The 27,824-nt window shown below is 43.3% G+C and overlaps 1 protein-coding gene across 1 annotated transcript in view; it reads left to right on the forward strand.

Annotated features, from left to right (window-relative positions):
* The window catches only part of PDHX (pyruvate dehydrogenase complex component X), a 188,252-nt gene that overhangs the window by 87,840 nt on the left and 72,588 nt on the right, over positions 1-27,824 (forward strand). Inside the window, exon 5 of the mRNA XM_082270155.1 lies at positions 5,179-5,277. Coding sequence (XP_082126281.1) covers positions 5,179-5,277 — 99 coding nt within the window. The remainder of the gene's footprint in view (positions 1-5,178; positions 5,278-27,824) is intronic.

Raw genomic sequence — 27,824 nt, forward strand, 5'->3', positions numbered from 1 at the left:
GAAGGTTCAATTATCAAAACACGGTCTTATGTAAGAAGGAATACATAATAAGAAGGCCAGGGTTTTTCCTGTGACCAGCTCCCTTCTAGATACAATTAGATTAGAATGGGAGAATCCTGAACGAAAACCATTTTTTTCCAGCAACCTGAAAAGGTTTCCTTTTGATGATGACACAGCGCGGCCTTGGAACAAGTATCCTAAGTTGGACGCGCCTCTTTCAAAAATTTACAAAAATATGAATCTAGCCTTTGATGACATGGGTACGCTTAGAGACCCAATGAATAGGAGAGGGGATATCCTGTTGTACAGGACCTGGGAGGCATCCATTATTGGTCTTAAACCGGCCTAAGCATCTACTTGTGTACCCAGAAACCTTGAGTTACGGCTTTCACAGATACAGAATCGCCTATCTGCCGGGCGGTAGGTTTTCTGGCTGATTCCTTCCTTCCTGAGTTGGTTAGGATGGCAGCTAGGACCTCGGCTTTAAGCAATTTGGCCAGAAGAAGTCGCTCGCTTAAAACCTGATCAGGAGACTCTTCTTCTAAGTTGCGCCTGTGGGGTCTTACCCTAACAGGCGACCATCTCTTTGGTCCTGGATTACAAGAGGCTCTGGAGCGTACAGCTGACAGAAAAAAGTAATTCCCAGAAAAGAAAAAGAATCCGACTCAAACGTTTTTTTGAGGGCAGGGGGGCAGACAGGGTCTGCGAGAGGAAGAGGCCAGACCCAAGAAGCATTGAACTGGCCACAAAGGCAGAGGTGTGGAGGGTCTTGTTTAACCCTCCTCAACAGACTGCCAAACTACAATGACTCCTGCCGCAGAGTGGGAGGAAGAGTAAGAGCATTCCTCCCACAGTGGACAGGGATCACTTCACGCCCTTTCATTTTGGATCTGGGGAGCAGGGGGCACAGACTGGAATTAGATTCCCAGCCGCCAGAGAGATTGTTGGTCACCAGCCTGCCCTGAGATCGAGTAAAGGCAACTTCCTTGAGTCTCCAGATAGGAGACTTGATAGATCAGAACGTTCTGGTCCCATTTCCGATAGCAGGGCAGGGGTTTTTACTCCCATATCTTTGTGATAAAAAAAAAGCCCTCAGGGGAAATACTGCCTGATATTGAACCTTTGTTCTATAAATCACTCGATCAAATACTAACACTGTCACATGGAATCAATATTTTCCATAAGGAATCTTCCTTACCCGGGTTGCTTTATGGCAACGCTGGACTTAAAGGATGCCTACTTTCACATCCCTATTTACCAAGCATACCAAAAGTTTTTACGACTAGCAGTAAAATTGGAATCAGAGATCCGGAATTTTCAATTCCAAGCGCTGCCCTTCGGGTTGTCATCAGCCCCACGCATCTTTACAAAGGTCCTGGGTGAAGCGTTGGCCCCGTTAAGACAAACATTAATTGTGATCATCCCCTACCTGGATGACCTCCTAGTAGTGGCAGAGTCATGTCACAAACTAGAGAGGGATCTCCAGAGTTCCTCCAGTCCCTAGGCTGGATAGTCAGCAAAGAGAAGTCTTCTCTGAAGCCTTTCCAAAGAGTGACATTTCTCTGGTACGAGATTTTCTCACTGGATCAAAAGATTTTCCTTCCGGGGGAAAAAGTTTCAAAAACAACTCAAATTATGGCATCCTTGCAAACCAACCTGTGGGTCTAGCTCAGAGATGTTTCAAGAGCCGTAGGCCATACGACCTCTTGCTTTTTGGCTATGCCTTGGGCGTGGTTCCACCAACGTCCTCTTCAGTTGTTCCTTCTAAGGAACTGGGACAGGTCTCCAAGTTCTTTAGGCTTGAAGGTACGAATTCCCTCCAAAGTAAAGAGAACCCTGTGGTGGTAGAAGTTGCCACTTCACCTGACTAGAGGGCTGGAATGAGTTATTCCAATAGCTCAGAGAATAACGACTGATGCAAGCTCTTATGGATGGGGAGCCCATCTACAGAACGAGATAGTGCAGGGAGCATGGTCCCCTGGTGGAAGCAAGAGCATCATCAAATCAAAGGGAGCTTCTGGTAGTGCAGAGGGCCTTAGAGGTTTTTCATGCAGATGTCAGCATTTACCATCTGCAGATATGATCCGACAACATTGCAACAGTAGCGTAGCTCAATAAACAAGGGGGTACAAGAAGTCGGACTTTGAAATTCACAGCCCAAAAAATTCTATCTTGGGCCGAGGTGAATCTAGCCTCCATTTCAGCACTTCATCTGAAAGGGACTCAGAATTGTTTGCCGTATTATCTCAGCCGCTACTAGGTGTGTCGGAACAATTGGTCCCTCAACCCGGAAATTTTTGCGGAAATTGCCAGCAGGTGGGGTCCCTTGAGGTGCACCTTTTTGAAGCCCAAACAAACAGCAAAATAGAGATTCTTTTCCCTGAATCCAGAGGAACAGTCTCTGGTGATCAACGCTTTTGCGAATCCCTGGTCATTCAGCCTTTGCTATGCCTTCCCTGCTATCAGACTAATCCTGGAAGTCCTCCGGAAGTTTCTCCTGGAAAACACCAATTTGATCCTGATAGCCCCCTTTTGGTCCAAAAGACCATGGTTTTCACGCCTGCAGGCCCTAGCCTCAAAATCTCAAGTGACTCTCGCTATGAGACGGGACCTGTTGTCTCAGGGTCAGGTATCTCATCCTCAGGTGGCATCATTAAACTTAACAGTTTGGTATCTGAAGAGCAGATGCTAAGCTCCCAGGGGTTCTCAGACAAGGCTGTGAAGACCCTAGTTAATTCCCAGAAGCCTATCACAAGAGCTATATACTACAAAATTTGGAAGAAATGTAACACTTGGTTGTCTGAAAATCAACCTTTTCTCCCGATGTTCCATCTATTCTGGAAGTTTTACAAGAGGGTGCCAACAAGGGTCTATCCCTTAGTACTTTAAAGGTTCAGACTGCGGCCATTACTGTTTTCCTCCAGTACTCCTATTTGGAAAAGCCTGTCATAGCGAGCTTTTTCAAGGCAATTGCCAGGTCAAAACCAATGGTTGTCAGAACATGTCCTTCTTGGAACCTGTCTGTAGTCCTTCAAGCTTGGGATTTGTCAGTGAAATTGCTCACTGTACAAACTACATTCCTGGTTGCAGTTACGTCAGCTTGCAGGGTCAGCGAATTGCAGGCTCTCTCAATTAGGGAGCCTTTCCTCACAATTGTGGACTATAGAGTGGTGTAAAAAACCTTTTTGCCAAAGGTAGCCACTTCCTTTTTATAGATCACAGGATATTGTGCTACCAACTTTTTGTAATTTTCCTAAAAATGAGAATACCTAGATACCTAGAGGTTACCAAAACCTTCAGGGAATCTGAGGCCTTATTTGTTCTTTTTTTCTGGGACACACAAGATTTATGGAGCCTTTGCTGAAGCCTATAGAGTTAGGAATGTTTCTCTGCCATTTGTCAGTGCACATTCAACAAGAGCCTTGTCCGCATCCTGGGCTGGAGCCTCACCGGAACAAATATGTAAGGCAGCCTTCTGGTCTAATTTTTTAACCTTTGTTGAACATTATCTCCTGGACCTCCTCTCTTCCCAGGAGCAGGCGTTTGGTTGAAAGGTTCTCTAGGCAGTGGTCCCTCCCTAGACTGGCAAGTTGTGGCTCATCATCTCATGGTCTGTTCTGGAAGACAACTTGAGAAAACCTGAGTTAGTTACCGGTAACTCCTTTTCTGAGAGTCTTCCAGGACAGCCTGATTCCCACCCGGTGATGTGACTCTCTCCCCTGTGCACAGAGTCAGCAGTCTTTCTAGATAGCTGCATATACATTGTACATTCACATCAGCCCCTGCTGAACCAAACCAGTGCTTAGTTATGAAGCAATATAGAGTTGCCCCCCCCCTCCCTTTTATTTCACATGATTAAGTGTGTCTGTGGGAATTTTGTGACCCCTAAAAAATCCTATCCTTTTTTAATTTAAAATTAATTGTCCAGTATTTTCCCTATGTACTATCAGCATCTAAAGCCTTACTTCCTGTCCCACGGCCAAACTGGAAGTGAGGAAATCCCTGCAAGTTAAAGGAATTCCTTGGGGACCCCCAGGTCACTAGAACTAATGTGGAGCATTGGAAGATGTCCCTCTTATTACTTTTCTAGGTACAACCCAGAATTTGAGATTTTCTTTTACTTTCCCTTTTATTATTAATCGTAGACAGGACAAATAGAGAGGGTGAATCACCTTAACGAAGGTACAGACGGCAATAAAAACGGATAGGTGTTCTAATCCATCTCCACTCTATCAAAACAAAAAAAAACCTTTTGCCTTTAGTAATACTTTAAGTCTTAGCCTTCCTTTTTTGGGTCCAGCATTCTATGAACTAGGGATCGACCAATATCATTTTTTCAGGGCCGATACCGATTTTTTTTTTTTTTTGGCCACCCTTCAGGCAGATATTAGGTGCCGATATTCTGTACATTTAAAGTTTTTGTTCTGTCGTTTTGAAATTAGTTTTTTTTATTGCTGTTAAAAGGAATGTAAATATCCCTTCTGACAGTAATAGGCAGTGACGGGTACTCTTTATGGAGAGATCTGGGGTCTATAATACCCCAAACCCCTCCTCTGCACTTAAAAGCATTCAAAACGCCAAGTTTGGCTGTTTTTGAATACTGTCATTTTCTGACGCCTTTAAGGCTCCAGTAACCGGAAGTGATGTCATGAAATTGCTCCCAAGTTACTACATTGGAGACCCGATCAGAGCCAATTCCGGCTTGGTTTGGGTCTTTGGCCAGCCAATGGACGTGCCGGCTATTCGCTCAGGCCTCCCGATGGGTTGGGAGACCCATGTGGGAGGCGGCGGGGGGGGGGGGGAGGTAAGAACAACTGCTCTAAAAAAAAAAGTACATGCTGCAGGCATCTCTCCAGTACAACCACTTGAAGCAATATCGGCAAGTTTGTTACCGATCCTTCAAAAAAAGGGAATATTGCCCATCCCTTTTATGAATGCACTTATTACAAATGGGCACACAGAAATAAGAGGAAAACCTTGCAGAGGGCCTAACCTTCCCTTACTCTACTCTATCCAAAGAAAAAAAAAGACTTAAAAGCTGCTTATAAATTACAAACATTTGTACTTTATTCATGAAAGTAAATGGAGAAGAGTGGAATATGCTTTATTGTTTTGAGTGCTTATGATGTATTGTTTTGTACCTGTTGACATCTACATGTCCATGTTTTTTTTTTGCAGATTCCGTATAAGTCCAGCAGCTCGCCACATTTTGGCTACAAATGGGGTGGACCCAAAAAGTGTGGTTGCGTCCGGCCCCCGTGGCATAATCACAAAAGAGTAAGTTATTTCTTCTAGTAACCATTTTCTAGTCCTGTTTCAAACATTTCAGACATAGTGATAAACCTACATTTGCATACACCAACATAGGCAGCAACACTGTGCAGTGAACAATAATTTATTCCCATCAGTCCATGCTTTACGTCACATAGAGAGAAATGTGTAAAGTGCAGATAATTCTTAAAGCGACCCTGTCACAAAAGGAGATATTGCAAAAGAATGGTAGTCTAAAGGAGTGATATACTTGCCTGTCCAAGTGCTTGAGCTGCCAGCCTTGACTTTGTTTGAGAGCTAAGCTGTCCAGAGAATACTCTTTTTCTCTTACGTCCTCCGACAGTCGCCGCCCCTCATACCAATGGGTATTGACTTCCTCTCCGCAGGAGTAGCTAGGCAAAAGACTTGTTAAAAACAAAAGCATTTAACATAGATACACCCATGGGGGCTGTCCCACTGGTCAATCCCCCCTGCAGTAAGCCATCCCAACTCAGTTTGGTAGCATAGCAGTAAGTGTACAAGGACCCCAAAAGAGGGGCGGGGTGGTGACTGTTGGAGGACTCAGAGAAAGGAATTTTACGGTAAGATTTTACAAAAATCCCGTTATTCCACACCCTTCCCAGCACTTGAGCTGTCAATCTTCACTTTCTTAAAGAGCTATGATGTCCAGAGTATCCTCTAAATCGAATAGGCTTCCCAGCGCCTGTGCCGTCAATGGTCATTTCGAGAGCAATGATGGCTAGAGAATATTCTTCTTCATCCAGCATCTTAGCTCCTGAGCTGTCAATCCTCCCTTTCTTCAAGAGCTTTGGTGTCGGAAGAATGCTTTCCATCCGACACACTTCGCAGCACCTGAACAACCGATCTTCTCTTTCATTTAAGAGCTACAATATCCAGAGAAACCCTCTTTATCCAAGACCCTTTCCAGCACCTGAGCCATCAATCTTCATCTTCAAGACCTTTGGTCTCAGGATCCTTTTTATCCAACACGCTTCCCAGAATATGAATAATCAGTCTGCTCTTTCATTAAGAGCTACAATGACCAGAGAATCCTCTTCATCAGTACCCGAGCTTCACTTTCTTCAAGAGGAACTATGTCCACAGAATCTAATTGCTGGTTCCCCACTAAGTGCTGTGGTTCCTTCTGTTGGGAGAACAGACCAGGCAGGATTCCTCAGCAAGTTAAGCTCTTCAAGAGCATGAAGATCGACAGCGAAAGTGGTGGAAAAAAGGGGAGTATTCTTTTCTTTCCAGGGTGCACTTTTTTTTTTTTTTTAAATCGCAAAAGCCACTTTTGGACATTATTCCAATAATTTTGTGTGGTTGTTAACTTGTCTACCAATTCACAATTTAGGTTTTCCAGTTAATATAATCACTAGCCTTACCCCATACAGCAATTTGGGAATCAGAACATATTTCACCTACAGACTTGGCACATTTATCTGGCTATTGTAGATGTGTTTTGCCAGTGCATATTGTTTTTGTTCTAATTTGGGCAGGCTTGGATGAAAACATCTGCACTTAGTTTGGATAACAGTTTAATCATCCGCTGTTTATTTTTTGAAGTCTTTACAAGTCTGGGAGGATTCGGTCACCTCTTTGCAGTGCTGACAAAACTGGCTGTATTTTTAGAATTATCTGAGTGGTGATAATGACTCGTCCCCAAGAAAGTAATGATGAAAGTGACACATTATGAAACGTGCAGCCTAAAATATCTCATAATTATAATGTTGGGACTCTTCATGACAGTTTCTCATGCTGCTAATTGGCTGCAAATCTTACACTATGAGTGTCAGGTCAGGGAGAGCGGGTTTCGTAACTGATGACAACTCCCAAAGTGTTCTACAAAACTCCATTAAAGCATTTTCATGATACTGAGCTGACCATAGAGTGGTGGAATTTAAAGTTGTCAGTTGTCCAAGCTTGTCCCACCATTCCTGGTAGACAGGGGAGTTCATAAACGGTGTCTAAGGTGTGTCCCCACATGACAAATTCATGTACCTGTTGTAAACTGGTATATGAATCCGGGACGCACACCACGCAGGGAAGCGCACTGAGACTGAAGGACACTCTATACAGCACACAGGCAGCGCAGCAACTGAGGGTTTTGATGCTCGGTGGGCAAAGCCTGTTGGAGATTTAGAGACACTTTTTTTCCCCATCAGGGCTGCTTCCCTTGTGATTGACAGCAGGCAGTGGGTGGATCCATAGCGAACAGGCAGCCCATTATTGACTATAGAGTTAACCCTCTGCTTGTTGTCAATCACAAGGAAAGCTGAGACCTGTTGGGGAACTAGTATCTTCACTTCCCTATCAGGTTCTACTCACGCTCAGCATCACTGGTTGCGAGGAGGCTGTTTGGATGTGAAGTCAACCGTGTCCTTAAAGTGGTTTTTAAAATATAAAATGTTTTAACCTTAATGCATTCCCCGCTTTAAGGTAAAAAAATGTTTAGGTAGTAGTAACCCCCTTGTACTTACCGGAGCCCCTATTTGATTCAGCGCTGTACCCACCTGCAGCTGCACTCTCCCCTTAATTTCTGGTCTCAAAATCTTTGCTGTTGCTATCTTTCTTTTGTGCATGCTCTTTCTTTCTCATTTGCTCTCTCACATCTAATTTTCTTGTTCTCTCTCCTTATTCTTTTAGCTGTGCTCTCTCTCTTTTTCTTTCGCTCACGCTCTCTTCCTCTTATTCTTATTCTTTCACTCACGCTCTTTCCCTCTTATTCTTTTACTCGCACTCTCTCCCTCTTATTCTTTTACTCGCATTCTCTCCCTCTTATTCTTTCATTCACGCTCTCTCCCTCTTATTCTTTTACTCGCACTCTCTCCCTCTTCTTCTTTTACTCGCACTCTCTCCCTCTTATTCTATCGCTCGTGCCCTCTCACCCTCTTCTTTTACTCGTACCCTCTCTCCCTCCTATTCTATCACTCGCTCCCTCTCCCATTTATTCTTTCACTCACGCACCCTCTTCCTCTTTCATTCGTGCTCTCTCCCTCTTATTCTTTCATTCGTGCTCTCTCCCTCTTATTCTTTCATTTGTGCTCTCTCCCTCTTATTCTTTCATTTGTGCTCTCTGCCTCTTATTCTTTGACGCGCTCTCTGCCTCTTATTCTTTGACGCGCGCCCTCTTCTTTCACTTGCGCCCTCTCCCTCTTGCTCTTTCACTTGCGCCCTCTCCCTCTTGCTCTTTCACTTGCGCCCTCTCCCTCTTGTTCTTTCACTCGCGCCCTCTCCCTCTTATTCTTTCACTCACGTACCCTCTTCCTCTTCTTCTTTCACTCGTGTCCCTCTCCCTCTTATTCTTTTACTCGTGAGCCCTCTCCCTCTTATTTCACATGCGCCCTCTTATTCTTTCACTCGCGCCCTCTTATTCTTTCACTCGTGTGCCCTCTTCTTATTCTTTCACTCGTGTGCCCTCTTCTTATTCTTTCACTCGTGTGCCCTCTTCTTATTCTTTCACTCGTGTGCCCTCTTCTTATTCTTTCACTCGTGTGCCCTCTTCTTATTCTTTCACTCGTGTGCCCTCTTCTTATTCTTTCACTCGTGTGCCCTCTTCTTATTCTTTCACTCGTGTGCCCTCTTCTTATTCTTTCACTCGTGTGCCCTCTTCTTATTCTTTCACTCGTGTGCCCTCTTCTTATTCTTTCACTCGTGTGCCCTCTTCTTATTCTTTCACTCGTGTGCCCTCTTCTTATTCTTTCACTCGTGTGCCCTCTTCTTATTCTTTCACTCGTGTGCCCTCTTCTTATTCTTTCACTCGTGTGCCCTCTTCCTCTTATTCTTTTACTCGTGTGCCCTCTTCCTCTTATTCTTTTACTCGTGTGCCCTCTTCCTCTTATTCTTTTACTCGTGAGCCCTCTCCCTCTTATTCTTTCACTCGTGTGCCCTCTTCCTCTTATTCTTTTACTCGTGAGCCCTCTCCCTCTTATTCTTTTACTCGTGAGCCCTCTCCCTCTTATTCTTTCACTCGCGCCCTCTTATTCTTTCACTCGTGTGCCCTCTTCCTCTTATTCTTTTACTCGTGTGCCCTCTTCCTCTTATTCTTTCACTCGTGTGCCCTCTTCCTCTTATTCTTTTACTCGTGTGTCCTCTTCCTCTTATTCTTTTCCTCGTGAGCCCTCTCCCTCTTATTCTTTCACTCGCGCCCTCTCCCATTTATTCTGTAACTCACGCACCCTCTTCTTCTTTCACTTGCGCGCACTCTCTCTTCTTTCACAGGTGCTCTCTCTTTCTTGTTTTTTTGCACTCCTATTCTTTTGCGCTTTATCACACTCACTGTCACCAGTTTGTCTTTCGTGGCCACTGTTTCTCTTGCTCCCATTCCCTTTTGCGTGCTCTTTCTTTCATGCTATTATGCTTTCTTGCTCACTTTCTTATTCTTTTTGCGTTCGCTCTCTTTTCACTTTCTCCCTCTCTTTTGTGCTCTCTCTTTTGGGCGCTCTCTCTCTGTAGTGCACTCTCTCACCCTGTCAAATTCACATTTTTTTTTTTTTTATTGGCAGGACCAATATAGTATTGCCAAAGCAACTGAAGAGTTCTTATTGGTTGGATTGGGGGTGGTAGGATTATCTCCTAGGGCAATATAACAACTCTTCCCTCTCCCCCCCCCCCCTCTATTGGTTTAATTTGTCTGATGTTTCTTCAGCATACAATCATGTTATATTTGGAGTAAGGCCTCGTGTACACTGCTACTTGTAAACGGATGTTTAGGAGCAGTTCGGGGTTTTTTAAAGAAGCCCCCGAACCCTCCTCTGTTATCTTATGTGTCCATGTACACTGAGTCGTTTACAGTCATTTAGAGGCAGTTGAGTTCAGTGTCGTTTTTTGGAAAGCAATTATTTGCGTTCAGGATGTTCAGAACGTGTGTTTACCGGCGTTTCAAACGCAAAACGAGAGTGCTTGCGTTTTTCCTGTTTAAAGGGGAATGATTTTTGACCTCTAAAAATGGATCTGAGCGCAAACGCCCGCTAAATGCCGCTAAACGCGCCTGCAAACGTGACACAAGGGACGTTTTAAACCTCCTTTACATAGCTGTTAAATTCCAGCGTTCAAAGGACTTTTTAAAACGTCCCGTGTACATGTAGCCTAAGTGCCGGTTCACACTAAAACAACTTGTCAGGCGACTTGGTCAGCCTGGCAAGTCGTGCACGGTCTCGGCCATTGTGTGGTACAGGAATGGTTCTAATAGGAGCGACACATGTCGCTCCGACTTAGAAAAAGGGTCCTGTACTACTTCGGGGCGACCTGGAGGCGACTTGCATTGACTTCCATTATGTGAAGTCCGTGCAAGTCGCGCCGAAGTCGGAGCGACCTAATGTGAACGGAGGCTAAATCTACAAAGATAATCCAAATATTATTTGTTGTTTGTCCCGATCCCTCGGTTTTGGTAATCTAAATAACTTGTCATGTGACTGTGCTCTAAATGACAATCTATAGAGACACAGTTCTAGTTACTGAGTTCTTGGTCCTTACAGCCCATAACATCTCCTCACGGGATTTGTCATGTGTCACACAGATCTGACTGTGCAGGACAGCCATTTGGGGTCACTGCACTCATATAACCTGCTCCTGTAGTGCTATTTCATATGGACTCTAATGGCTCCTAAAATGCTCTCATGAGACACATGCAGCAAACTCAGCAACTGCCTGAGATAATGTTGATGAAAATGCAGCATTTCTCTTTATTAGAAAACACGTCTTGTCCCTTTGTGATGTCACGGATTACCAGTACTGGTACAGCCCTGCATTTCTGGTAACAATAGCACAGCTGACAATGCAATTCAGATTTGAAGACATTCAAAGGAATATTGTCTTTGTTGCCTATCGTGACCAGTCACATTGTTCCCATATTTTGTTATTGCATCGATAGCTTGAGCCCCTAGTTTTATGATAATTACCCAATGTGTGGCCTCTTTTACACTAGAGGAAATACAGTAAACCCCCTCCATTGCGGGGGTTACGTTCCCAGACCCAGCCGTGAAAATCCGCGAAATAGAAAAACCCTATTAAAATGCATTGTAGGCATGATTGTAAATGTACGTGTAAAAGCATTTTAAGGTCTTTAAACACACTTTTAAAGCAATAGAAACTCATTTAAACACATAAAAGATACTGAGAGACCTAGCAAGAGCTATGGAAAACACAAAAATATTTAAATTTTTAATGATTTATATAGTAAAATAACATTAAAAAAAAAACGCAATATACTGGGACCGCAAAAACTGAACCGCGATGGAACGGGGGTTTACTGTATGTTTGAATGTTTTCCCATGTGCCTTTTTTAAGTTGCACATTTTTAAAGGCCATTTATAGCTTTTCTTTAAGGGCTCTTTCACGCGGGCGCTCCGTATGTCCGTATTTCATCCCATTTTTTGCGGATGAAAAACGGACATAATGCATGTCAATGGCATTGCGGACGGAACAGAACCCTATTTTTCTTCCGTTTAAAAAACGGAAGGGATGCAAAATCGGATGTCAGCGGTGTCATCCGCTGACATCCGCAATCCCCATAGACTTACATTATGTCCGTATATTATCCGCAAACGGATGGGATGGTATGCGGACATACGGAGCGGATGACACAAGTGTCATCCGTGTCCGTGAAAAAAAAAAAAGTGCCGCAGCGGAATAAAAAATCGGAGCGGCCCTGTGAAAGAGCCCTTAGAGTGTAAGCTTCAGAATTTCTTTAAATCAGAAATTTAGGGGTTTTTTTTTTAAATGCTTTTTATTTTTTAGCATAGTTACATTGGTCCAGCTTGGGCCATATGTAAGGCTTGGTTCACACCTATGCAGTTTTCTTTTATCTGTTTCTGTAGTGCTTTTTGCGTTTTTTGCACACACGTTTTGCATTTTTTATTTTTTAATTATTTTAATGATTGGGTTTACATGTGCTCTGCAATGCATGGCCAGGAAACATGGCCTACCCCGGTCTCCTTGGTCATCTCTGCTTCATAATGCATATACATGGTAACCGCATTAGAAGTACTTCATCTTGCCTTTTTTTCTATATTTATTCCTTTTTTTTTTTTTTTTTTATCTTTTTACTATATACATATTCCGTGGTTGCCAATACATTATTAAAGGGGTGTTTCAGTATTCTAAAAGATTGCTGCTAAACACCTCAGTGCCGACTTGAAGCATAAATCCAATGTGGCCGAGCCTTTGTCATTGATTTTATGACAATTAACAAGTCGTGTTACTTGCAGAAGTCTTCAGGTTAGGTAATTGCCCAGCAAACCATTAATTCATGTTTCCTCGAATCTGCAGGTTCTTAACCCCCTCCCCCCTACCCCTTTTCCTGATTCTCCTGGGACCCCAGCACAATAAACTGAATGCGTTCTAGTTACCGTGGAAACCAGAATCTTATGACTGAGTCCTTCCCTTTTTTATCTTTTTTTTTTATTTTTATGTTCCCCCCCCCTTGTTGAAAATTAGCTTGTTTGATCTTCCTAAACAGAAAATTGTTGTGTGATTGGGATTTATTTTTAGCCTCCACAGCCCTGCCTGCTTTTGTCGTCCCCTTGATGTTTTACTCGCTGTCACTTGTCTTCCAGGTTAACCCTTTTAGTGCCGCACCAAGAGCTAGCGTTTTATATGGACATGCAAGGTTTCCTCCCGCTCCAGTCATCAAAGGGTTAAATAAAACCCCAGATCCATGCAGGAATTGTGGAGCATTTGTTTTGCAGATGGGTGCAAGCTCAGCGTTGGACTAAAAAGCTCTCTGAATTAAATGCCTCGGGGGTCCAGTGTTACTTCTAGATGAATTACTAATGAGCATGAGAATGTATTTTTAGGATCTGTAAAATGCATACTTCCCTGTCTATTTCTGGGAATGTATGGCCTTTCTGATTATTTATGGTATTTATAACACACCACTTTACTACTTTGTAGATATATATATATATATACATACAGTGTGTATATATTTGTGTGTATATTTTGTATATGTCAATGTTACAGTAGTAGAAGCTGCTACAGAGGGGGCTAAAGCAAGTAATGTAACATATTACAGCTTGCTATTCTTTAGAGGTTGTAAACCCCAAAAACATTTTTTTTTTTTTTCTTTTTGCAAGCTGCAAGAGAAACCCATAATGAGCTAGTATGCATCGCATACTAGCTCATTATGAAATACTTACCTTAGAACGAGCCCCCGCCGTGCCGTCCGCTCACCTCTATGACGGGCGACATGTTCAGTCGCCCGTCTTCCGGGATCGCGGCATCCGGCCATCTGATTGGCTGGAGACGTCACGGCACGGAGCTCTGAAGGAACGGCACGAGCGGCCGTTCCTTCAGAGCGCATGCACCAGTGACGTCACTGGCTGCATGTAAGGTAAATATCTCCTAAACGGTACATGTTTAGGAGATATTTACAGTACCTATAGGTTGCCTTATCATAGACTTACCTATAGGTACAAGTTACAGAGGAGGGTTTACTTCCTCTTTAAAGGAGAAGTATAGCCAAAGCTTTTTGGTTGTGCTTCTCCTGTAAGTCACAGTAGTGTGGTTAGTTCTGCACTCCTTTGACCCGTTTTCAACCAAAAGCGGGCTGAAGTCCACTGTCGTCTCTCAGATGGTCCAAGCTTGGTAAAGATCCCCACCATATGGTCAGAATCCACCCAGATGCCTGGAGCGGCACCTGGCTCAGCCTCTCAGCAATTAGTGAGCACTGGAGGGGCAGAGCAGAAAGCTGGAGACTGACAGTCACAGCTCTCTGCTCTGAGCAGAGGGGGAAAACTGAGCTATTAATTAGTGTTTGATCGCTCAGTTCTCAATGCAGAGCTGGCAGGGACAGATGCAGCATCAATACAGATCCACCTACGGTAGGTGAGTATAATTTGTTTCCTTTTTTTTTTTTTTTTTAGTCCATGCTTCTCTTTTAAATGAGGTTGCTGCGTTTTTCTTTTTTCAGGCTTTCACCTTATATTTTCGCCAGGTAATTCTGAAGATAACCCACTTTCTGTCCTTGGGTGACTACACTAATTTCTCCAGTGTATCTAAGGAGCTGTTAACAACACCCAGGGTGGACTTCAAACATTTGTTTGTTCATCGTATTACATGGGGGCCGATGGTATAAGTAGTTTGTAAAGAAAGATAAATGTGTGAAAATTGTAACCCCCCTAAAAGGAGACTCTGCAACCATAGTAAAGGCATGAAGGCCGCTCTGCCACAAGTGAGAAGAAAACTTGCAGGGTACTGTAGAAAGAAGACGGGCGCCACAGTGGTGGTGCTAAAATTGGGGAGCAGTTGGCTTTTTCGCAAGCTCCAATTCAGTGCCCTTTAGCAAATGATACCAGAAAATCTAGGGATTTACCCAGTAGGGAAGCCCACTGCACAAGATGAATGCCAGGGTGAGACTGGGAAAGAATCAGCCGGTACTTGGCATTCCTTGAAATACAAGAATGTTTGCCTAAAAGCCACCCTGAAGGCAAATATTTTTTTGCCTTTGTCCCCCACTCTCTCCTTACAGCATTTGACTAACAGCAGCAGGAGAGGGGAGAGGAAAAAACTCAGGTAAGTATTGGGGGGGGGGGGGGTGAGGAGGGACCAGTGCACAGCAAGTGGCAAAATGTTTTTTTTGTTTTGTGTTTTTTTGGGTCCTGCAAGGTAAAAGCATTATGTGCTAATATGCATTGCATACTAGCGCATTATGTGAAAAATACTTGAAAACAAAGCCCTCCAGCGATGTGATGTAATTGCTTGATCTTCACTCGGTCTTCCTTCTGGATCCGCTGACTCTGGCTGTGTAACAGGCCGGAGCTGCGATGATGTCACTCCCACATATGCGTGGGGGAGCAGTCTTTCTCGGCACAGGTGTTTGAAGGAACAGCACGTGTGGCTGTTCCTTCAGAGCACATGCGCCAATGACGTCATCGACTGCACGTATTGTAAATACACGTTTAGGGGATATTTACAGTGCCTATAGGTACGAATTATTATGCCTTTTGAGTTTGCTTCCTCTTTAATGCAGTGAAAGCACTAAAGTAAGGGTCCATGTACACGGGACGTTGTTAAAAGTCCCTTTGAATGCTGGAATTTTTAGGACGTTTGAAACGTCCGGTCGCGTTTATACCCGCGTTTTGCGGGCGTTTGCATTTAGAACCGTTCCTAGAGGTCAAAAAAATGATTCCCCTTTAAAATGGAAAAACGCGAACGCCAAACGCGGGTCATCGCGTTCGGTCGCGTTTTTGCGTTTGAAACGCCGGGAAACACACGTTCGAACGCAAATAATTGCGTTCTAAAAAAAGTCCCTGAACGCAACTGCCTGCAAACGACTGCAAACGACCTGGTGTACATGAACAGATAAGATAAAATGTAGATGGGTTCAGGGGCTTCTAAAAAAAAAAACGCCCAACTGCTCCTAAACGGCCATTTCCAGCGTCCTGTGTACATGGAGCCTTAGACGTGTTTACGACTTAGAAAGAATTCAAGTGTACCTTTTGTAATTTACCATCTAGGCTAGTTTTAAGTTTGAAAGTGAATTAAGTGGCTCTCCAGGCAATATGGTAAACAGTTAAAATGAATATGTCAACTGTTTTACCTGATAAAAGATTTAAAAGATGGGTTTATATCCTCGGAAGACATTGGTAAGAGGGTAGAAATGCCACACACTGAAACTCCTAATCCTCTATGATTAAGCCCCAAAGGTGGGACGAAACGTATCAGGGGAGCTTAGCCAGGAGTTGTTCAGGCTGAAGCCGTATCTTTACCTCTCTATATTGTGGCTGGGTCTCGGTGTGCCATGTTTCCACCTTCTTCTGATCTGTTTCAGCTAGCCTGAATGAGCTTGTTTGAACTTCAGCACCAGTTTTTGTGCTTTGGACTGCAGGGAGAAGTTTTGTAGTGCTTTTGAGCAGTGCTCCAAATTTTTTTATATGGGTTGCTTTGTTTATACCCTATTTCATGTTACGTGGCTCTGCCTCACTGCATAGCCAGAAGGATCGCTCTTCTGCTTTTCAACTTACCTGTTCTGTTTTTGCACAGAGCAAGCCCAATCCTCCCCTTCTCGGGACTCCACTGGCACTCCTGGGCCCTCACTCCTGCCTAGCACCCCCAGAACAAGCAGCTTGCAATGGGGGCACCCGAGCCAAGGCTCTGCATGTTCACACACACACACAGCTGCTCAGCCCTGCCCCCTCTCTCTCCTCATGGCCTCACTGGCTGTGATTGACATATTGTCTCAGCCAATGATGATGGAGAGTCCCCAGACAGCTGAGGCTCTCGTGCATTTGCAGAACCTTTGTGTCCAATAATAAACATGCACAGTTGTTGGAGGTGTTCGTTACTGGCAGTATGTTAGATAAACCAAATAATTATAAATAGACCTTGTACTAGATCTTAAAATGGGACCGCTGCAACTAAATCCTAAACACTGAATTAAAAGAAAACACTGTGAAAAAAGAATGTGCTATCCCTTTAAGTCAAATAACCAAACCTGTGCAAAAAAATATTGTAAATACAAAATTACATATAAATTTATGTGTATCACTAGATGCATATGTGTGCAAAACAAATAATCATATAATCAAAAAAGTCCATCATTTAATAATAAATCATGATCTGTGCAGGTGCTTCCAAGTGGTCAGTGCTCCAAAAGTATGTAAAGTGCTCCAATGCAAATATCGTGCTCTTCAAAAAAGTATAGTTGGCCTCTTACCAGACAGGGGAGATCTCAAAATATAGAGCTCAAAATGTTCTAAATATCTCTCTTGGATAAACAAGCAAAAAATTGGGGGAGCAAACCCTGAACATGTATATCTAAAGCCGGTGCAGCTATGGACCAGGCAACATGTATATTAAAAAAGAATAGCGCAACCATGCAAAAGAAATGACTATTAAATATGGAGACAATCAATAAATAAAAATGGGGGTTTGGTCCCACCATATGGCCATATCGTGCTCAAGCCCACCACTGCGTCAAAGTACCCCATTATCAGTGGGTCCTACACTATCCATAGAAAAGGGGATATCTCTCTTGGATAGCTGAAAGAAATCTCTCTTGGATAGCTGACGCTTTCACCATCAGGCACCAGGTTAGCTCAGAGACCCCCGTCAGTAAGATATAGCCACAGTGTCCCCACTGCTGGAGTGTATATTCAGTACCTTACCCCACGTCCACACAATCAATGGGCATGCACATTAAATATAAGGAAGGAGAAGCCTAATGCAGTTAAAAAAATGTTCATTTATTAAAAGATTTAAAATGCGCTTAAATGTAACCAGCAATGAAAATGCAATGTAACAGAGCACGGCCGTGGGACCATCCATATTGATGTCACACACTAGCTCCACCCGACCCGTTTCCCCAAAACTGGCGTCTTCTGGGATTGGAGGCGGGCATTTTTTATTTATTTATTTTTTTGCACTGGTTTGGTTATTTGACTTAAAGGCACTTTATTTTTCACATTGTTAGAAAAATCAGACCAATGGCAGTTGTCTCCTTCCCTTCATAGAAAAGGTCATAACCTAGATCCAAAGGGAAGCAACATTCTCGCCCTCCAGCCTATTGTCATGTGAAAGGGGATATTTGTCAGTGACAGAACACAAGTACAGGATCTGAGGGTTCAGAACTCCTCCTTGTATCAGATAAAATATTTTTGCAGTGCTTCCTTCCGCAGTAAAAGCAACAGTTTATCTTCTGAGCCAAAGACATTCCACTAGTGTTACAAGAGAGGTACTTATCTAAAGTAAATTTGTCATATTAGTATAAAGGCCCATTTATTGTTTAGCAATGAGGTGTATTTTAACAGACATGGGAGTAAGTCACACATGTGCAAGTCTCAAGTCTTAACCTTCAATTCTCAAGCAAGTCCCAAGTTACTGTGGCGAAAAGCAGTCAAGTCGAGTTCCTGCTAGAAGTCAAGCAAGTCAAGTCATTTATTTTAGTCAAGTCAATATACTGATCTACCCCAATTTTCACCTCAGTTAAAGCGGAGTTCTGGCCACAAAATCATGCCTGTAGATTTTATGGAATCCGCTTCCTCATCCTTACCTGAGCAAGAATTGGATATTCCCGGCTTTTTTTTTTTGCTTACTTACCTTATTAGAGAGGATAATATACTCACCTTACCATCCACTTCCTCCTTCCTCGGCCGCGGCCCGCACCGTCACTTCCGCTTTGCAATGATTCCTGGGAGCTGAACGTCATCGCTCCCAGGAATCAATGTGCCTGCACCGGCCCCGACGTCAGTTCCGGTGCAGGCGCGTCATACCTTGCTAAACAGCTTCTAAGCATGCCCAGAAGCTGTGCAGGGATGACCCTGCAGACCCGGAAGTAACGGCAGGGCCGGCGCAGTGCATCCTGGGCCCGAAGAGGACGCAGAAGAGGATCGCGCTGGCTTCAAGCTGCCCACACCTGAGATGGAGAAAATTTTAAAAGTAAGTATTTCTTCTAAAAGGTAAGTGTGAAACAGGACAGATCAGAGGCTATCCATTGTGGAATGTACTAGCCCTGACTGTCCCGGGGGTATGTAAATTTAAATTTTTTTTCTGTGACCGGAACTCTGCTTAAGTCAGTGGTCAGGAAAGGTTTTGTTTTATTTTTAACATTAACAAAACTGCTTAGTGCTTTTTTTCTTGGCATATTAAAGAAACACTTTGAATGCCCAAACAGCTCAAAATCCTTCGTCTGGTCATGTTTCTTGAGAAAATGCAAATATTTAATAACTTAAAGTAAAGTCATTTCGAGTCATATGTCTCAAGTCAAAGTCAAGTCTCAAGTCATGAATACCAAGTCAAAGTCAAGTCGAGTCTTTTATTAATTTTAGTCAAGCAAGTCTCAAGTCCTCAAACTGGTGACTTAAGTCAAGTCATGTGACTTAAGTCCCCCCACCTCTGTATTTTAGCACATGTTGCGTCATGCAATAACACCTGTTAAACTGCCCATACATTTTTACTGGGCTGCCAATTCATATGACCCAGCCAAAATCGGGTATGGATATGGATTTTTAGAGCACAGCTTGTGCATTGTGCTGCATTGCAGTAAGGGGGGGGGGGGTCTGAATAGTGATATAAAGAATGCAGTGCAACCCTCCACTTTAGAAGTTAAATTCTGACCGGTGCAAATTATATACAAGTGTAAGTAGATCACCTAATGAATAGTGGTGAGAACCTCCTCAATGCGCAATCTTATCCAATGCATACAATTTTAATTATTATGCATAAATACAAACTCAAACAGTGAGTGAATAGCTTAGTGGTGGTAGAACCCCACTATTTCACCTACTATAACTTGTGCAGATTCACAAAATATATATATATATATATATATATATATATATATATATATATATATATATATATATATATATATATATATATATCTTTTTCTCTCTCTCTATCTCTCTTTTTCTCTCTCTCGAATAGAGGTGGGATCAGCCAAGGTTGTTCCTCCAATGAACCAAATGGCTCCACCTAAAAATTATGACTAGTGGTGGAAACCTCCACTCTATTTACCACTATGCATGGTTCAACACAAATAAATCTAAATTTCAACATAGTCCACAGATGTAATGTTCTCCTTTTTCCACCTTGCAAAGTTATAACTGAACTTGGATCACCACTTGCTCCCCTACTCCACGTGCACCAACAAGAGATGACCTATGTATCCTATAGGTCCAATTGTGCCTTCCCCTTTAGATTCGGGCATTTCTCTCCATCTTGGGACTTCCCTAAATGCACCCACCCAGATACACATTGAACCATGGAATAAATTAATCTTTCCAAGACACCGCTCCTCTCTCCATCGCTCAGAAGGAATCAAAACAAGGCTATCATCGTGCATACCATTAAAAACAAACCTTTTAGGGAAAAAAAAAAAAAAACTTTAAAAATGTACACATTTATAAGTGCACAATAATCTGGTGTACATCAGCACAAAAGCATAAACCGCATACATTTCCACCTTAAAGTGGAAGTAAAGTCCACTTTTCAACTACCTACAGGAAGGCCTATAATAAGACTTACCTGTAGGTACAGTGAATATTGCACTTGCACGGTTTAGGAGATATTCACATGGGATGCAGCCATTGATGTCACCGACACCTGAGCTTTGAAGAGATGACATACCTGTGCCGAATCGTTAGAGCTCTGTGCCATGCATGCGGGGGAGTGACCTCATTCATACAGCTGGAAGGAAGACCAGGTGAAGATGGAAGCACCGGGGAGCCGTGCTGGATGGCTCCTTGCGAAGGAAAGTCTGTCATCATGTGCTAGTATGCGGCGCGTACTAGTACATTATAACTCAAATGGGGCCCTTTTTTTTATTTTTTTGGGGCACTTTGCTACCACTTTAAGGAGTGAAGGCATTGGCTTTGCCTCAGTATAGTTCAATCCAATGTCACTTCCTGTTCGTATACTGATGTCTCTGGCTCCACCTTGACATGTTTCATCATAAGGGGGGGCTGGGTGTTGCCCTCTACTGTACTGGCGTTGCTATTATTATTATTAAATTGCACTATTAGGACCCATAGGTGTGATTCAGCCCTAGGTTTAGAAAATTATAAAATACTCTAAAGAAAGGATATTTAATATCTAACCGCTCCAAGATGTATTTTCATTTAGGAAGCACCTGTAATAAATGTTCCTTTTTGGAATAGTACCAAGTGTTCTTTGTAAGCCAGCCTTTTATAAAGGTGCACATGTTGGAATATAGTTGAAAAATCTTGTTCAGCTAGTCTTTTATTCTACAATGCACTTCCCCCTGTGTCCTGCAGGTGGCAGTGTGATTATGTCAGAGAGGCCACTCCGATCCTTTTCATTAACTCTCTGCCAGATTTGCTGTGTTTTTTACCGCTCTGCATCTGATGTCGGATATGCAAGACAAATAACTTTAAATAATGCTGCAAACTTGGCACACAGGTAATGAGAGGAATGAGCATGCAAAAAAAAGTGAACAATCCAGATGTGCCAGAGTAACCTGTGATTTCTACCATGTGACTGCTTGATACAGTTTTAGATTTTATCACATAGGTGTGTGTTGTGTTTTTCTTCTAATTACTATTATTACTTCAGTAATTGAAATTGGAAACCATTTCTGTTATTCACGTCTTGAAGCCTTAAGCCTGGGTTCACACTACTGTGATGCGCGAACCAGCGCAATTCTAGTGCGGGTTCCTGCATTGCATCTCCCTTGCAGGCAGTTCAGACTGCCCTCTGCGAACTGCTGCGGGTGTTAGTACAAAGTTAATGACCCCCCCAGGACGGTTCACAGATTGCAATGCGAACTGTTTATTCAGACAGGATATCGCACGTGCAATCTGATTCCAGTGTGGGGGGAAAAAAGGTTCCTGCACCTTTTTCATGCGAATCCAGTGCGAATTCAGCCATATACAACTGTGATGCAATGCGATGCCTGTGTTTGCAATAGTGTGAAAAAATCTGAAATTTAGTACCGGGGTTAGGACTAACAAAGGAAGTTTAAAATGTTGTCCTTAAAGCGGTTGTATACTCATGAGAAAAAAAACCCCTGCAGGACAAAGGCATAATGAGCTAGTATGCATCGTATACTAGCTCATTATGAAATACTTACCTTAGAACAAAGCCCCGACACGGTGGTCTGGACAACGCTGAGGGCGCTGACATGCTCCCTCGGCGTCTCTTCCTGGTTTGGCGGTTCCGGCGCTGTGAGTGGCCGGAGCTTCGATGACGTCACTGCTCGGGAGTTTCACTTTCCGGCAAGGAGCTCTGAAGGTCTGCCGGACCTTCAGAGCGCATGCGCCACTGACGTAAGCGACTGAATGCAGGTTGAGTATCTCCTAAACCATGCAGGTTTAGGAGATATTAATTGTACCTACAGGTAAGCCTTATTATAGGCTTACCTGTGGGTAAAAGTCAAATAGCGAAGTATACTACCGCTTTAATTCTATTTTCTACCCCCCCAACATATTTTTCTAGCCTTTTATATGCATCCGTATATTTTACAGTGTTGTAAAACAGGACTTGTGTACATGGAAGTCCTAAGCCAGCACCATGCACCCATCAGAATGCAAGATTTCCCACAGTTGTAGGGGGATGTAAATTGTGATCATAGGCTTTTGAGATCAGTTTGAAAGGCTCATATAAATGTATCCACGCTTTTCTACTCATTCCAAAATGCTTTTTGTTAAAGTCCATCTCCGGACATTAAAAGTCCTCTTTTATCCTTCCCACCTGTCTCCCTTGAACTCATTCTCATTCAGCATACTAAAAACCTTTTAGGTGTTTTTATATTCCCCTAATTCACCAGTTCACCATTTTTAGTAACCCAGGGCATCAAAAAATTATACCTGTATAGTAATTTCCTTGGAAAATCAGAAAATATTAAAATGGAACTTCACTAAAAAACAGACATTCTGCTCTTCCTAATGCTGCAAGTAATGACAGCTTTTATTTCCTTTCTTTTGAGGAGTGGGTACCTAGTCTTGACAGGTACCCGCATCCCCCTTCCTTTAAATCGCCTAGGGCTAGGCGAATCAAAGTTCGCGCATCCCCTTCTCCTCCCCCCCCCCCCCCCCCCCGCAACCTCTTGAGACGCATCAAAGGTCCCAAAAGACTGCAGAACCATTCACATGGCCCTGGCTGTAAAGCTGCAAGGAGTCACAGCCCGTTTCCCACACTTAACATAGAAGCACTAGGGACCCGAAGAGCCGGCTTGGGTGAGGACCGCGCTGGATCTCTGCTCAGATAAGTATCTTATTAAACATCAGCAGCTACAGTATTTGTAGCTGCTGACTTTTCATTTTCTTGGACCTGACTGAAGAACCTGTTTAAGGTATATGTACACTTTAATTGCATGACATTGTGCATCATAAACAATTGGCATTTTCTTTTAATTTTATATGCACCACATTCACCAATAACTAAACATGAAGTAGCGCTGTGATTTAACCAAATATTCAACACAATTGGATGCATACAAGTTTCCTTAAAGTAATTATTCTTTTCAATATCAAAGTCCAAGTACCACCAGACCAGAGAGAAGTAAATGTGGCTCCATGGTAATCTAAAGCCCCGTACACACGTACCGATTGTCGGCCGTAAATATTCGGCCGACGACCGATCGGCCGATTGTAGGCTTGTTAGTATGATGCTTCCGACAGCCGACAGCGCATTTTCGGCCGAACCGAATCTGTCGTGCAGACTTGAAAATTTTTGTTGGCCGTCACCAGAACGGCCGATTGTTCGCCAGTCAGTACAGAATTCGGAGAACAAACAGCAGATTAGAAAGACTGGGCATGCTCAGAAAAGAAGAAACACACGGAAAGTTAACCATCACATGACATCACTTCTGCAGTCGGCTGTTGTTGGCCGACAAAATTCGTGTGCAGTCTTTTGCACTTTTCAGCTGACAGGACAGCACTGGACAAAAGAGGGCCGATCGTTCGGCCGACATTCGGTACGTGTGTACGGGGCTTTACTTTCACAAAAATCCATAGCAATAACACCAACTGTGTAATGCACCTACTCCTAGGCATTCCTTTTCACTCACCAGATATATTTTCCTCTCAAATGATCGGCAAATGTGCTTTATAAAAGTATATTCCAGCAGCTCCCCAGTATCTAACCTCACTCCATCATCCCTTTTTAAATAGGAACAGAGTGACCATGTAAAAAAGAAACACACCAAATAGTGTAATCCAATTAAAAAAAAAAAAGGCTGTTTATTCCAGCTAAGTAAAATCAACTCACAAGACGGTTAAAAAGATATAGGAATGCTTTTAGGTTCAATCCTCTCCTGCACATACCGCCTATGGTCCTACCTTCCACAATCCTCTCCTGCACATACCGCCTATGGTCCTACCTTCCACAATCCTCTCCTGTACATTCCGCCTATGGTCATACCTTCCACAATCCTCTCCTGCACATACCGCCTATGGTCCTACCTTCCACAATCCTCTCCTGCACATACCGCCTATGGTCCTACCTTCCACAATCCTCTCCTGTACATTCCGCCTATGGTCATACCTTCCACAATCCTCTCCTGCACATACCGCCTGTGGTCCTACCTTCCACAATCCTCTCCTGCACATACCGCCTATGGTCCTACCTTCCACAATCCTCTCCTGCACATACCGCCTATGGTCCTACCTTCCACAATCCTCTCCTGCACATACCGCCTATGGTCATACCTTCCACAATCCTCTCCTGTACATTCCGCCTATGGTCATACCTTCCACAATCCTCTCCTGCACATACCGCCTTTGGTCCTACTTTCCACAATCCTCTCCTGCACATACCGCCTTTGGTCCTACCTTCCACAATCCTCTCCTGCACATACCGCCTATGGTCCTACCTTCCACAATCCTCTCCTGTACATTCCGCCTATGGTCATACCTTCCACAATCCTCTCCTGCACATACCGCCTATGGTCATACCTTCCACAATCCTCTCCTGTACATTCCGCCTATGGTCCTACCTTCCACAATCCTCTCCTGTACATTCCGCCTATGGTCCTACCTTCCACAATCCTCTCCTGCACATACCGCCTATGGTGCTACCTTCCACAATCCTCTCCTACACATACAGCCTATGGCCCTACCTTCCACAATCCTCTCCTGTACATTCCGCCTATGGTCCTACCTTCCACAATCCTCTCCTGCACATACCGCCTATGGTCATACCTTCCACAATCCTCTCCTACACTTACGCTCCAGTCACACCTGGGCGTTTTTGAGCGTTTTTCAGCTCCAAAAACGCTAAAAAAAAAAAACATTCCAAAACGCCCAACAAGTAAAACCCCCATTAATTTAAATGGCCCCTGTTCACATCTGAGCGTTTTAACGCCTGAAGCAAAACGCCTGTAGCTGAAAAAAGTACATGAGCTTCTTTTTGGGCTGATTACCAGCGTTTTTGATCGATGTCAATGCCTGCCTCCAAAAACGCCTGAAAATCGCGGTAAAAAAACGTGCGAAAACGCTACGCTCAAGTGTGAATGCAGCCTTGGGGCTCTTTCACACGGGCGTTCCGATCAGATCCGCCTGTCAGTTTTTTAGGCGGATCTGATCGGATGCCCCATTCAGCCCTATGGAGCAGCGGATGTCAGCGGTGACATGTCCGCTGAGACCCGCTGCCATCCGCATCCGATCCTGTCCGTGAAATCCGGACGGATGGAAACCCTATTTTCCATCCGTCCTGAGGATCGGATGGGATCGGATGAGAGCGGACAGGCGGTCCGCTCTCATCCGGTTCCCCATAGAGAGCAGCAGGGCTCTGACACCTCCCTCTCTGCACACAGTGCGGAGACGGAGCTGTCATCCGCTGGCTCAGCGGGGATCGGCGGATCGATCCCCGCTGAGCAGAGCACGGTCCGCAATGGAATGCGGACTGTGTGAAAGGGGCCTTACTGCTTATCGTCATTCCCTCTGCAATCCTCTCTTGCACGTATTGCCCATGGTCATACCTTCCACAATCCTCTTCTGCCCATAGAAGCCTAATACTCTACACATTTCTAGTTCTTACTGTCACTCCTATATATAAAGCACTTATTGAACCCAGTTTCTAATATTCCTCTTCCTATGGAATGGGTGCATTTTTGTAAGTATGAGATGAACATCTAAAAGATCATGACTTTGATAAGCCTATTCCATAACAATAATATTTTACAGTCTCTAAAGTTTGTGTACTACTTTTCGGATCATTGCCTTGCGTTATCTGAGCCATTGATCAAGTTTTATAACCTTCTAAAGCTTGGCATGTTGTCTGAGATTCTGTATCATTCACTTCATATATGACACCCCTGCTCTATACAGTGCCTTGTTTTTGTTTTATTGCTCTATTGATCTCCAAACATAGTCAGTTAATAGACCAGTTTCCAGTTCCCTTGCTGCAGTATGGATTAACTATATCACTGCCATAAGGCGACCCTGCAGTGTGGTTCACCCAGTTTTTTGTCCAGTAATACATCAGCTGATATTATCCATAGATTTTGTGACATGGGTTACTACTACAATTCAGTCCAGCAATTAATCACTGCAGGGGCCACAATGAAGGCTGATGTTTATGGGCAATCTTTATGGGAAGGAATGATGGATGGTGTGTATGGACTGCAAAATGAGCATATATACCATTGTCTTCTCAAGGGTCCGTCTACCCCAAAGTTAAATACATACATTCTGTTTATGTAAACCTAGTATACATAAGTGAAAAGGAACGTGATTTAAACATAAGGCCACATCCTGTTTTTAACCACTTTACCACCGGAGGATTTTGCGGTCTTACGTCCAGGCCACTTTTTGCGATTCGGCGCTGTGCGAATTTAACTGAAAATTGCGCGGTCATGCGTCGCTGTACCCAAACAAAATTTACGTCCTTTTTTTCCCACAAACAGGGCTTTCTTTTGGTGGTATTTGATCACCTGTGCGATTTTTACTTTTTGCGCTATAAACAAAAAAATAGCGTTTATTTTAAAAAAATAACAATATTTTTAACATTTTTTTATATGAAATTCCTCCCAAAAAATATGTAAAAATCAAATTTTTTTAAAATTTTTGGCCAATTTGTTTTCTGCTACCTATGTTTGGTAAAAAAAAATCACAATAAGCGTATTTTGATTGGTTCACGCAAAAGTTATTGCATTTACTAACTAAGGGAAAGATTTCTGTCATTTTTGGTGTTTTATTTTTTAACGAGTAATGGCGGCGATCTGCGATTTTTTTTTTTTTTTTTTTGCGGGACTGCGACATTGCGGCGGACAGATCGGACCCTTGACTGACATTTTTTGACTCTTTTGGGGGTACCAGTGACATTACTGCAGTAATCAGTGCTATATATATGCACTGTTACTGTAAAAATGACACTGGCAGGGAAGGGGTTAATTTTATTGGAGTGTGTGGGGGGGGAGGTGACTGAGTGAGTCAGGGACAGATCGGATGTTCAGCTATGCTGAACACTCCGATCTGTCACTCCCTGTCACTTAGGAGATCCGCCGACTCTGTTTACACAGGCGGGCGGATCTCCAAACTAGATTCCCCAACGATCGGGGAAGAGCGGCGGCGAACGGCGCCGCTCCTCCCCTGGCCCGACTGCCGCTGTGACTGAAAACAGGGGGAGGAGTCCAGCGACGTAGGTCTACATCGCTGGACGATAACGAGCCACTGTGCCGCAGTAGAGGCACAGTGGCTGGAGCTAAAGTGGTTAACCTGATGTATACAGAGACCATTGGCCTTGTTCATGATGTTTTTTTTTTTTTTTTTTTTGTTTTTTTTTTTATGTATTTTTATTTTATCTAGAAAAGTAGAAACAAACGATATGCAGAGTCTCCAAGTACATGTCAAAAGATCTTATCCAGAGTTATAAAGTTATAGATACAGAGTAAAAAAGTGTCTAGAAAGCCAAAACAAGTCAAGCTGCCAGCACAACATAATTGATAAACAAATTATAAAATAACAAGTATAAGAAAAAAGTGCAGTGCTAATGAGTGTACATAATATACAAGAGTACAATAGAACATATATATATATATATATATATATATATATATATATATATATATAAAATATATAGGATATTGTGAAATAAAGTCCAATACTGAAATAGGGCTTAAATAAAAGTCCCAAAGAAGTGATCCATCTTGTTGG

Source organism: Pelophylax lessonae (assembly GCF_965119305.1).
Source record: "Pelophylax lessonae genome assembly, chromosome: 10".
NCBI lineage: Eukaryota > Metazoa > Chordata > Amphibia > Anura > Ranidae > Pelophylax > Pelophylax lessonae.